Here is a 13645-nt window from a genome sequence, read left to right on the forward strand (position 1 = left end):
AATATGCATAACTAGGCACCAAGGGAAACTTACATATGAAATTTGAGAAAGATCCATTCAGTACATTCTCAGAAATAGCGATAACAAACTTCAATTGTCAAAATCAAAGATGACTGCCTGTCGGCCATGTTGTTTTCGGATTGATCTCAAAAAGCAATATGCATAACTAGGCACCAAGGGGAACCTACATATGAAATTTGAGAAAGATCCCTTCAGTACTTTTTCAGAAATAGCGATAACAAAACTTCAATTGTCAAAATCCAAGATGGCTGCCTGTCGGCCATGTTGTTTTCAGATTGGTCTCAAAACGCAATATGCATAACTAGGCACCAAGGGAAACTTACATATGAAATTTCAGAAAGATCCATTCAGTACATTCTCAGAAATAGTGATAACAAACTTCAATTGTCAAAATCCAAGATGGCTGCCTGTCGGCCATGTTGTTTTCCGATTGGTCTCAAATTGCAATATGCATAACTAAGCACCAAGGGGAAGCTACATATGAAATTTGAGAAAGATCCCTTCAGTACTTTCTCAGAAATAGCGATAACAAACTTCAATTGCCAAAATCCAAGATGGCTGCCTGTCGGCCATGTTGTTATCCGATTGGTCTCAAAACGCAATATGCATAACTAGGCACCAAGGGGAAGCTACATATTAAATTTGAGAAAGATCCCTTAAATGCTTTCTCAGAAATAGCGATAACAAACTTCAATTGTCAAAATCCAAGATGGCTGCCTGTCGGCCATGTTGTTTTCTGATTGGTCTCAAAAAGCAATATGCATAACTAGGCACCAAGGGGAACCTACATATGAAATTTGAGAAAGATCCCTTCAGTACTTTCTGAGAAATAGCAATAACAAGAATTGTTTACGGACGGAGGGACGGACGGAGGACCACGGACGCAGGGCTATTTGAATAGCCCACCATCTGATGATGGTGGGCTAAAAATATCAATGATAATTTTGGTTGAGATACATGTACAACCACACTTTACTGGAATATAAAATGTGAATTAAATTGACTTAAGTAATTATGAAAACTCAAAGATGATTGAATAAGTTTCTTCTTTTTTTTCCAATATTTAATCCTTTTGATACTTATGACAGCAAGATAATCAAGAATGCAACAAGGAAGTTTAAGAAGATTTTGTCACATGACCACAGGTCAAGTGAGGTCATGACCATTGGTGAAAGAATATTTACATTTTTTGCCAAAATATTACATGTGTATAGACATGTTTTATTCAAAAAGACCTATTTCAAATTTTAAGTTTTTTAAGTCGGCAAATATCTGTATGGGAGTTCACATCCTTACATTCTAATTCAGTCTGGGTAAATCAAATCACACAGGTTAACTTAAAGACAAAGTTAAACTTGGGTCTGGGAAAATCAAATCACACAAGTCAATTCAAGATCTAGTGGACTAACTGAGGTCTAGGTTATTAAATCTGTGTGCACACAGCTTAGCTCAAGACCACCAGGACAAACTAAGGTCACAGGTTTACACAGAATATATATGCCTTACACATGCAAGTCTAGGCCTTATTCTGAACTAAATCAACTTTTTCATTAACATTATAGTGCTGGCTTTGTTACTGAGATCAGACTGGCATACAATAGTTATCTCCTGCTGATCTGAGCTTAACATGCCGACAATATTGAAGTACCAACAGTTATGATTACAAATAATACTTAAATAATGGAAGCAACAGTTTTTTAATTAAAATACAAAATGCTAAATATTTAGTTTTCCACATCATCTCATTAAACATCAATATATCACTGCATTGAAAACACTTATAAACAGACTTATGAGTATTTTGAAATATTGATTTGATTATAATAGTCATCTGGTTCATACTAATCCTACTTAAATCATTCAATGTCTTTAACCTCTTCAAATTGTCACATGTAAATTAATGTCTATCTGATTCATTTGTTAAATGTATTACATATAATCTAATATCAAACATATCTACATGTGTAAGAGGAGAAAGAGAAAATGTAGCAGCCAGACCGGGGTTCGAACCCGGGACCGCCTAACACTAGCCAGATGCTCTACCAACTGAGCTACCTGGTCGCTGATGATTGACCCAGTACAGTTCCGCTACACATGTATATACATGTATATGAAAGAATGAACACAATATAGCGAATGTTATTTGTGAACAGAACAAAAACAGTATTTAGTTTACTTTTTGTAGCTGCCATACTTGATGATCTACATGTATATTTTAATCCTGTACCTCAACAAATATTTCAATTTGATGGTCAATACAAATTATGAAAAAAAAATATTGAGACATTTTATCACACTCATGACATACCAAATTCATAACAAAACATAACTATCACCACCACCACAGGGACTTGGCACACATTCCTATAACACCTTAATCCTGTATGTGTACTCTATGTATCATACTAAATAATATATTATTATACTGTGGAGTTGGAAATTCATGCAAAGTCCCTGTGTTTATCTACGAGGAATGTAATACCCATCAGAAACTGGATTGCTTTATACATGTATTACTGTATAACCACGAGAGGAACCAAGACTTCACATTGGACACTTTTAATGAAAATTAGTCCAGATTGTTATAAATAAATTGCCATCCACATGTATAGACCTACATTGTCAGTTCCACATGTGTAGTTCAACTTCGTCAGAGTTGTCCATATATAGGTCGACTTTGTCAGTTGTCCATATGTATGTCAACTTCGTCAGTCGTCCATATATAGGTCGACTTTGTCAGTTGTCAATATGTAGGTTGACATTGTCAGTCGTCCATATGTATGTCGACTTCATCAGTCGTCCATGTGTATGTCAACTTTGTCAGTCGTCCATATATAGGTCGACTTTGTCAGTTGTCCATATGTAGGTTGACTTTGTCAGTTATCCATATGTAGGTCGACTTTGTCAGTTGTCCATGTGTATGTCGACTTTTTCAGTCGTCCATGTTTATGTCGACTTTGTCAGTTCCCCATATGTATGTCGACTTTGTCAGTTGTCTATATGTATGTTGACTTTGTCAGTCGTCCATGTTTATGTCGACTTTGTCAGTCGTCCATATATAGGTTGACTTTGTCAGTCGTCCATGTTTATGTTGACTTTGTCAGTCGTCTATATGTAGGTCGACTTTGTCAGTCATCCATATGTATGTCGACTTTGTCAGTCGTCTATATGTATGTCAACTTTGTCAGTTGTCCATATGTAGGTTGACTTTGTCAGTGATCCATGTGTATGTCGACTTTGTCAGTCGTCCATATGTATGTCAACTTTGTCAGTCCATATGTATGTCAACTTTGTCAGTCGTCCATCTGTATGTCAACTTTGTCAGTGGTCCATATGTAGATCGACTTTGTCAGTCGTCTATATGTATGTCAACTTTGTCAGTCGTCCATATGTAGGTTGACTTTGTCAGTGATCCATGTGTATGTCGACTTTGTCAGTCGTCCATATGTATGTCAACTTTGTCAGTCGTCCATCTGTATGTCAACTTTGTCAGTGGTCCATATGTAGATCGACTTTGTCAGTCGTCTATATGTATGTCAACTTTGTCAGTCGTCCATATGTAGGTCCACTTTAGAGGAAACTCTCTTACAGCCTGTTGTAGAGTAACGGTCACCTTTCTCCCCTGGTTGGTTAAATGGAAGCTCCCCCAGAATCTTCTCTGTAGTCTCCTTGTTAGGAACCATATTCTTCAGGTATAAATCACGGATGATGCAGCTTTTTACATGTGTCTCTGTGAGAGGCAGGAACGGCACTGTGTGTGTGATAAGTCCCTCCTCAAGGAGAGAAGCATACCAGCTCCCTTCTGTATCACTGGTAAGTGTAGGGATAAACTCCTCTTGTGTAAGATTTTCTCTTTCACGACCATTTTCTAGCTGAGAGAACAGATAATTGTTGATGTCCGACCCTCTGCTGTTACTGAGTAGAATAAACAAGGTCCAGACTCTTGTAGTTAAATTGGAATTCTTGATTTCTGTCAAAGCAGTTTGAAGTCCTTGGATCACGCTGTCTGACGCTTTGTCCATCTCATCAAAAATAAATACATTCATGTTACAGAGTGAAATATTAGCCTTTATCCACTGTGGGATCAGCGCCTGGTATTCCTGGTCCTGAGACCTATGTGGGAAGTGAAGGGGAACAAGGAATGTGTTAACTTTGACTGGTCGAAACATCTGTTTTAGTATTTTTGCAATATGATTTTTGCCTATACCAGACCAGCCATGGAAAGAGACAACAGTCTGGGAGTTATTTAAGGACTTACGGAAATGTACAGACAGGTTCTTTGCCAGTGACATTACTAAATCTGAGGCTATATGCTGACCAAACACATTCTTCTTGAGATGATCCTTTAGTTTTGGAATATCAACAGTTACCTTACACTGCCCTGGTCTAGCACTATTTATAATATGGATAATGATAAACAACACTACCAGAAATGCCATGAAAGCCAGTTTCTGTTTGATACTTATATATGGTTCTGAACGTTTCCTTTCAATTTTTCTGCGACTGTTTTTACGTCTAATGTATGGATCATCTTCCTCCTCTTCCTCTTTGTCCGAGGATTTATGTTTATGATGTCTCTGTGTAATTTTTGATGGTCGTTCATAACGATCACTCAAACTTCTGATTGGTGTTGAATGGTTGTGGATTTGTTCACTCAGAGGAGGTGGCAGTTCTACAGAACTGGGTTGATAGTGTTGAGGTGTAATTGAGGAATATCTCTTAGAGTAATCTACCCTTGAGTTAGACTGCAGGGCGGACATAGACAAACGTTTGGGAGTTCTGCTAGTCAAGAACTGACGATCCTCAGACCTTGATTGCTGTTTGATGGGAAAGGACTGTCGACGTGGAATAATTCTACTGGCAGAATTTCTTTGTAATCTAGATGGACTTCCCAAAGAGAAAGACTCTCCTGAAATATCCATGGGTTCTTCTTCATCCATACTTAATTACTCTGCAAGTAAAGGAAAGGAATGATAAGACATTGTCCTGTCAAATTTCTACACCTTCAAATTGCAACCGTCAAATCTCAACCAATCCTGTCCATTTTTTTTTTTTTTTGCTTTACCATATTACTTACCAGAAAACAGAAAACATGAAGCTTTTGTTATGTATTATCCTGAAATTGTTCATATTATAATACTCAGAACTTAGACTAAGGTCCATTGTCGAAAAGTAATTGCATTGTTCCCATTTTAGTGTGCTGTATTAAAATATTGTCTTTAGTCTTGTTTCAAGTAATATGTGCATGCATTCATGTACTTTGGTACACTAACAGAATTGAACTGGGATGATTTCATATGATTAGAGCATCTGTCTTAAGTTTGGAGGTCTCATGGTCAAGTCTCAGTCTGATTGTTGCATTTTTGCCCCTCATGTTACATTTGGTGCCCAACGATAATTCTCTCAAAGGTGGAATAGGGTCTCATATGTGGCTTCAGGGTTGAAGACTTTGTCAGATGGAGAAATGTAGTGGAACTTGACTGGCCTGAACGTGGGTAGCTTATATGATTTAAGTGTCCCCCTAGAGATTTGAGGTACTGTATTTGAGGCCCTGTCTGGCAATACACATTTTGCTGCTGCAGTAACAGTTACACATCTGTATGTTATATATAAGAACTACCCTAACTTAGGTTGTATTTCAATAGTAATGTGTTTGGTAGGTCAAATTTCATCTAACTATCCATCATCGATTGATAGAAGATGGTAAATATGGTGGCTTGGTGGCAAGGGAGGGACAAATACAAAAGGTTGATAGTCAGTCAAACCATTTAGACTACATGTTGCCAAGTATTTCAACACACAGAAAAATGAAGGAGGAATATAATATTAAGGGCTCTAGGCAAATCACACATAGAATCTGGAATTTAGTCTGTGCCGAAGTCTTCCATCGCCTTGTGTAGTCAACCCAGTTGAGTTACATTGTAGGTCAGACAATATAAATCTGTCGGATAAAGAAGTGATAATGGACTCCAAATTGACAAGTACATGTAATATTGTTTACTTAATTTAACTAACTACTCCAAATTGACAAGTACAGTTGAGTGTAGACTAAAGGTTACACAAAGTGCACTCCAAGTGCACTCCGTTTGGACTCCAGGTAAACTTGGAGTGCACTCGGAGTGCACTCCAAGTTTACCTGGAGTCCTATCAGGCCCCAATCCTACCTGGGTCCACATGTATCACATGTACCTGTAACCAAGTACATGTACATATATACATAATGTTTATAGATAGATGTATACTCTTATACATTTAGACTCCTTAAACATGTAACAATAAGATATGTGTTACTCAGTTTTATCTTTGTATATATCATCTTATTATTTTGTTGGTTCATTTTTCATTGGTTAACTAACAGCATCTTATATAATTGATTTTTTCTATTAGTTAACCCTATATAAAATGAATAGATCTGGCACTTCGATTGAAAAATGTATGATAGCATTCCTTTGATTTGAAGAGTTTTAACAAGCCACGTCAATTAGTAGAAAATTGGCAGTTTGTGGTCTCTCAAAATGTAGAGTTTGATTGTGTACTGGACATAACTTGTACTCGAAGTACTAAGTACTGTTTTATATATATTTCAAATACTTTTCTTCCAACAGTTTATATTTATCTTAACATACAATAAAAAAGAAAGTTGTTGGTTTTTTTTTTTATCACTTTGATAGCATATTCCGGATCTAATGTCTAATTTTGATTTACAGTTTAACATCAGATTGACTTACATTTCTATTTGGTAAACCAACTGTTTTTTGTTTTGGTTATACCTGCCTCATTAAAACCAGGTCATACATGGAGTTCTTTTAACAGTTATATAAGATATATACAATCCCCCCCTAAGTTGTTTGTGGTCTCTTAAAATGTAGAGTCTGAATGTGTACTGGAGCTATCTTGTACTCAAAGTACTACTGTTTTTAATATTTCAAATACTTTACTTCCAACAGTTTATATTTTTATCACCTTGATAGCATATTCCGGATCCAATGTCTAATATTGATTTACAGTTTAACATCAGACTTAAATTTCCATTTGGTAAACCAACTTTGTTTTGTTATACCTGCCTCATAAATCCTGGTCATAAATGGAGTTCTTTTAACAGTTATATAAGATACAATCTCTCTCCCCCCCCCCCCCCCCCCCCCCCCCCCCCCAACTTCCAGGTAAATATTTACCTGTATATCAAGCATGATTACAGGGGTGTGGAGAAAAGACAGACTTACACTGACCCCAATAATGACCCCTTCCTCCAAGTTTACCTCATAAGGTGTGAAGATCTGGACAGGTGTACACACGGTCATCTAACTAGATAAAGACCCCCTTAATTGTTAGATGGAAACTGGTCATCACACCTTACCTTTACCTAGCCCGAGTTTCCTCTGGCCCTGACACCATGTCTGGTATGGTGTCGGGGCTAGCGGAAACTCAGGCTGACCTATACCAAGGTCATATAGAATATAGGTACAGACTTGTGACGGTTGATATCTGACACTTTTGAAATAATATGATTGTCCATTCCTATTACAGTATTATTTAAACAGTTATAAGTCATTATTATAAAAAAAAAATATTTGAAAAAAAAAAAAAAAATTCAAACTGGTATTTACTTTATGTCTTTGATATTATAATGGAAGCATGTATAGAGTATTAGAGGTCAATATGTAAATCAACATAGATTAATATAATTTTCATGTTTGAGTTAAGTAAATACTTATCAAACATTCCATACACCAACTGCAGCTGGCCTTATGTCATTTTTTTTTTTAAGTTTGAACATTTATGATTTAACTTTATGATTTTATAATTGGCTTGAACAACCATTGTACATTCATGAACTGTATCTGTTACATATAATGAATGAGTGACACATATCATGATAGATATTGACTGAATGGGAATAGAAAACGATGTAGTTCCAACAGGTCAGTTTTACAGGTAATTGGTACATAGGTTGCCGTGTCCAACTGCCCTTAGGCAAATTTTACCTCAGGCTCTATGATCTTATTTCCTGAATGAGAACAATGTGTACTAATTACGGGTATAAGGCTATAGATTGGTTTGGGAAAAGGTTTTCAAGTTTCAAGTTTTTTATTTACCAAATGTCATATAACATATAGGTATATATCAATACATAATACAAGAATCATAATAATAGGATGTCCCAAGATGGCGGAGGATAATTCCTTATACATGTGAATTTACATTCATTATACCATTTGGAATTACACTGAAATTATTATTTTTTTTTACTTTAATCTCTTTCTTTACAATTAATTTTTTAAAGCAATGTCTTTATATTTTTGAATATAACAAGATAAGAACTGCATCATTTCTTAATTTGATTTGCATTAATTTTTTTGAACTTATATAATTCAACATTGTACCTCTACATACCGGACACCTGCATAAACCAGCCAATACGTTTGGTCTCAATGACTTATGGTTTAGACAGATTACAATGTAATAAATATAAGAAACAGCTTATTTTTACTTTCTAATTTCAGTATAGAATGACTTCATTTCAATAGAGTTGGTCTTCTTAAACCTGTTAACCAATTTGTTAATGGTTTTACTACTTATCTTGACATTTCCACCTTAATTACACTGGTACATTTATTTCGTTTATACATGTAATTTTGGTCTGATTAAGGCCCCTCAAATGGAGAGCTACAATCCTTTCCTTCAAGTCAGGAGATAATCTTACTGTTCTGTTAATTGGCCTGAGGTTATAACACTGTGACCCTGCTTTGTACAGCTTCATCATTTGAAGCCATACAGTGACAAAATTGACACAGGTATTTCTGTGAACCCAGGACAGTACCTGTAGCTGGTTCTTAAAACTCACCTGGCACAGTTATCAGGGGTGTCAGGCCAGAGTCAGTCATGCATGGCCAATCATAAAAGCAATTAAACAGATACTGTCATTTATTATGGGTAGTCCAGAACTACATACTTGTGTGTACGTTATGTCAGAACATTAATTTAACTAGGTAATGCTCGTAAATATGTACAGTTGTAAATGTATATTTTTCTAATGAAACTAAAATGATTGTTTATTTTATAATTACTAGCCTGAATTGAGTACATGTATGTAGAGAATGTCTTATTAAAAAAACACATAATTCATTAAATACTGTAAACTTTCAATACATAATATAGATATATTATCTAAACTTCCTTTACAGTCATGATATATGTACAGTAATAAATATTCTAATTGAAATAATTTTCAATTCCTTAATAAAATGAAATACAATTTGCTTACATCTTAATGAAATATGAAATAATAAGCAATTAACTTTCATAGAAACCTGATTATAGGATAAATTGTATAACTGTCTTTTATGGATCTTAATAAATATGAATTTAACATGAAGGCACTATTACCATGTATTAACAATAAAAGAAATATTCCTAGTAGACTAAACAAATGTTAATAGTAATATTAACAGAACAAAAGTAATTTGTAAAAATCTATTTATTTATATGTAAATTATATTAAAAGCATCAAAGTATTGATATATATATACATGTATATAGTCTGATTATAGAACTGGGGTAGGCATGGTGTCTTATAGGACTCAAGGTAGACTCAGAGTCCACTTGGAGTGTACTCCAAGTTTACCTGGAGTCCAAACGGAGTGCACTCCAAGTGCAAATGGAGTGCACTTGGGTGTAACCTTAAGTCTACACTCAACTGTACATGTAATATTGTTTACTTACAATGTAATTCAACTAACTTTCTAAAGAATATCTACAGGTATGTTAATTATCCCTCCATTAGATACTAGATAAGAGGATTATAAAGATATGATTTTATTAGAATTTATTTACAAACATTCAAATCAATCCAGATTTTTGTGGGGAAAACAAACATGCAAAAACCTGCCATACTCACAGGATTTTTTTTTCAATACTATTGCACTAGTAGGCTAATCTCTATTGGTTTGAGCTGAGCGTGTTTGAATCCAGTTTGGCAAATATGAAAGGATTTTTGTTTACGTTCTATTTAAAGACTTACCGTTGACTCTGACTAGAGGTCTTGCAGGGGTTAGATAATAGAATCTATATAATATATAACTAGGCCTATTACCCGAAGCAACTGACTTTTTTAACTGTTATATTGTACAGTAGGTCAGTGTACTCGCATGCCAGTGTCTAGTTCTGCTGGCTAATTTCTCTACAGCTCTATTGTAATATGAGTATGATATAAATGCGCTGCCAGAACACAAAGTATATTTATACATCTATACATTCAATACTTACACGTGTTCCCGATAGACCGAGATCCTACTTTCAATTTCACATGACCTATGAAACATATACTACTTGACACACGTCAAGTCATGGCGTTAGATGTGTCAAGTGAACCAATTGACGCAAAGTGTAGATCTGTATCGTGCCATCACAATAGGGCTTGATCAGTGTAATGTGGGTATGGTTTTATGGAAATATATATCCAAGCATTCCGATCGAAGATTTCTGGGTGAAAAATTGCAAACAAATATAAACATTTTCGCCAGACTATATTGATTTATCGAGATTTTGTAAAAAAAAAAAAAAATAAACAAAACCCAAACAAGAAATATCTTTAAAAAAGATAAACGGCATAGTTTTAATGCTGGTGGTTATAATGTAAAACTGCTGGTGAAATAAATTAACGATATAATGTGTTTCAGCACGGATAACAGAATTATATCAGTTTGAATCATTTTTTAATCAGGAATTTAGTTTTATCAATGTATCATTTGAAAATATTCATCCACTTATTCAGCTTGCATTCAATCTAACTTTGTTTCGTTTTTAACTGCATATCTGCAATTTGCATTTACCGCTACATTGACCAATCACATACTTCATCTTGACCTGTAACGCCACCTGTCGCGTCATATCCGGGGCAAAAAGAAAATTATACGGCTATGCCGAAAAACCCAATCAATTCAAAGGTTGATATGAACGAGATACAGTTATAATATCACTTTGTCTGTTACGAAACCATTATACTATTACCATGTTTGAATTTTTGTTTATTTATAATACCGTGAGTAACCTCATAATATATGCTTTGAGTTATAATTACGCATTATATTTATGATGAGAACAAAATGTTTAAACATTTACAGTATTTCATTCGTACGGAGTGTTTTAGATTCTGACGATGTGCCATTGTCGAGAAACTTCCTTTACTTATTATCTGCACCCTATTTCATGAAATGTATGGCTTTATATTTTGCGTATATGATTCGAGTTATAATTACAAATATAATTAACTATTATTATATGACTTCCCGGAGCCAGAATAAATGATTTCTGACAAAACAAAAGAGTCTGTTTTATTTTCAACATCTTCGACTGAGATTTTAAATGTCAAATCAGTTGTTTAGGATAGATGTTATATTATCTCAAATATATTGTAAACGGTTTTGGGCAAGTGTTCAGAGGTATGCCAAATCTTACAAAAGTTTTTATTATTATTATTATTTATTTTTTTAATACCCCATGTTAGGGTTTTGGTGTTGATAGGTATCACTAAACATGCTTTATAATATGCAGTAGGCTATCAATATGCGATATTGCTGCTATAATGGGGCTTATCAGTGTTAACTTTGGTAGTGTGTTTTTTCCGAAGATATGACGGAAAGGCCCGAGTGGATTTCCAATTGGCGGAGCGGTATAAGCTGCGGGTATTTCTGACCAGGCAATTGGATGTCGTAGATCGTGAGTTCGATACTATATGTTAATCACAGTGTACATATTTGTTTAGTTTTTGTTCTATCAATAAGAAAAGCAAATGTTGAACTTCACATAATAATTCGCTGTCGACTCAATACCAAAGGCGTTAAAAGTGATCAATAGTGTTAGGTATCTATATTCATCTCCTATAACTTTTAACGCCTTTGGTATTGAATCGAAAGCGAATTATAAAAGGTAGAGGGAGCAGGGATACAAGGAGACAAACTTCACGATATAAATATTGAGTTAGTGACTACCATCAGTACAGATTACTGGTAAGCCAGCTATGTCCGTCTACAACTCTTGAAGTGAAGATCGAGGAAAGTATGCTTTTAATTTTAAGTTCATTGTGTATACTATCAGTGCGGATTCAACGTCTTGTTACTTGAAAGTGAAATAGAAGGGTTATCAGTTTTTTGTTTGTTTCTTATGATGATTTGCGCTTGATTCAGCTACACAAAAAACAACAATTCATCGCACAGTTGATTTCCATTCAATATAGACTCACAGATTATAATTCATCATTTAACAGCATGACAGATATGTTTAGGGAAGACAATTAATCAAATCATGTTGCTATTCTGTGACAATTGTTTCCGCGACTAGATACAATGTACAGACTTGTCGCCCGTTGTATTTCTGTACCCTTGTAGAAGCACACACTCGAGACTATCTCCATTCATTGGGACTATCACACGTCTCCCATCCAATATCTGGTTAGCAGTATTTATTTATATTTTTCAGGTTTTTTTTTTGTTCATTTTCTTGCTTGATTTGAATATAAAGAAACTATCAATGTTCCCTACCCGGCCAGGCAGCGTATCTTCATATTAGTCTATTTTTCACATGACTTACCATATATATTATTATGGTAAGTATTATTTCTGTTTATGTATGTGTTTCTAAAGCTGTACGTAAGTCCCGATGGTTTATCTGTATGATATGTATGATTCAATCACGTTTATTGTTTCAATGCAATTGTTATGTGTGATCCTGCTCTCCATTTCCTAAGTCATTTCGGTGGCCGAATAAAGGCGATAATGACATACGGACGTACACTTGTTATGGAATACGGGGAGGTAGGTGTTTTATAGACTGACCCAGGTCTCTAGAATATTAAAAATATAAATGAAATTGAGCCTTTCAACTGTTAAGAGTTCCCTTTGGTGGTAAAGCCTTTCTCTTATCTTTTATATCTGATCTCTCCTTATCAATAGAGACACTGGGTGTCATATAGAAATCTTCAATTTCTGTTTTGGTCTCAGTTTTTAATTTGATATACTTCGGTATTATCTCAGGAGATACGTACTGCTAATGTGACTAAACATTAACAATTGATATAAATGGGTTTTAAGATGTAGTTACATGTATACATGTATAATATTAAACACATAAGAAGAAGTTCGTCAACGTAATTACATTGTATAGAAGTTAATCAAGTTTTGGTACACTGACTATTGTACGTAAAGCTGATGCGGCCGTTAGGTATTATATTCATTTCATTTGAATTAGTTATTTTTTTTTAATTGTACAACACGATGTACAAAATCACAGTACAGTAACTTCACTTATCAAATCAAGACCTAGCTGGGAGTGGAATGACACAGACTATTGTTGTAGAAACATTCATGTATAATTAATTTTTCTTTGTTTTCATGGTAAATACTCAAATGTGATTGGTCGAAAAATTCTTTTCATTCTTCTATGAAAGAAATTCCGAGAATGGCGCGAAAAATGTGACGTCACAATACGACAATTGACGTTGCGTATTGATTTGAGAAAAAGAATCCCATTTAAAACCAGTAAAATTGTACATAAAACATGTTTTAAATTAGAAAATCATTTTCAAAAATTAATTATAAGCGTTGAATTTGTTTCATACCCCGATGAA

At 34.7% G+C, this 13645-nt stretch overlaps 1 protein-coding gene across 1 annotated transcript; it reads right to left on the bottom strand.

Annotated features, from left to right (window-relative positions):
- Positions 1 to 1699: 1699 nt before the first annotated feature.
- Positions 1700 to 10341, bottom strand: LOC117321458 (torsin-1B-like). Its single transcript, XM_033875877.1, has 2 exons — positions 10288 to 10341; positions 1700 to 4972 (listed from the first exon to the last, which is right to left on the bottom strand). The coding sequence occupies exon 2, from the start codon at positions 4959 to 4961 to the stop codon at positions 3567 to 3569; it is 1395 nt and encodes a 464-aa protein (XP_033731768.1). The 5' UTR covers positions 4962 to 4972; positions 10288 to 10341; the 3' UTR covers positions 1700 to 3566.
- Between the last annotated feature and the right edge of the window lie 3304 nt (positions 10342 to 13645).

Source organism: Pecten maximus, chromosome 2 (genome assembly GCF_902652985.1).
Source record: "Pecten maximus chromosome 2, xPecMax1.1, whole genome shotgun sequence".
Taxonomy (NCBI): domain Eukaryota; kingdom Metazoa; phylum Mollusca; class Bivalvia; order Pectinida; family Pectinidae; genus Pecten; species Pecten maximus.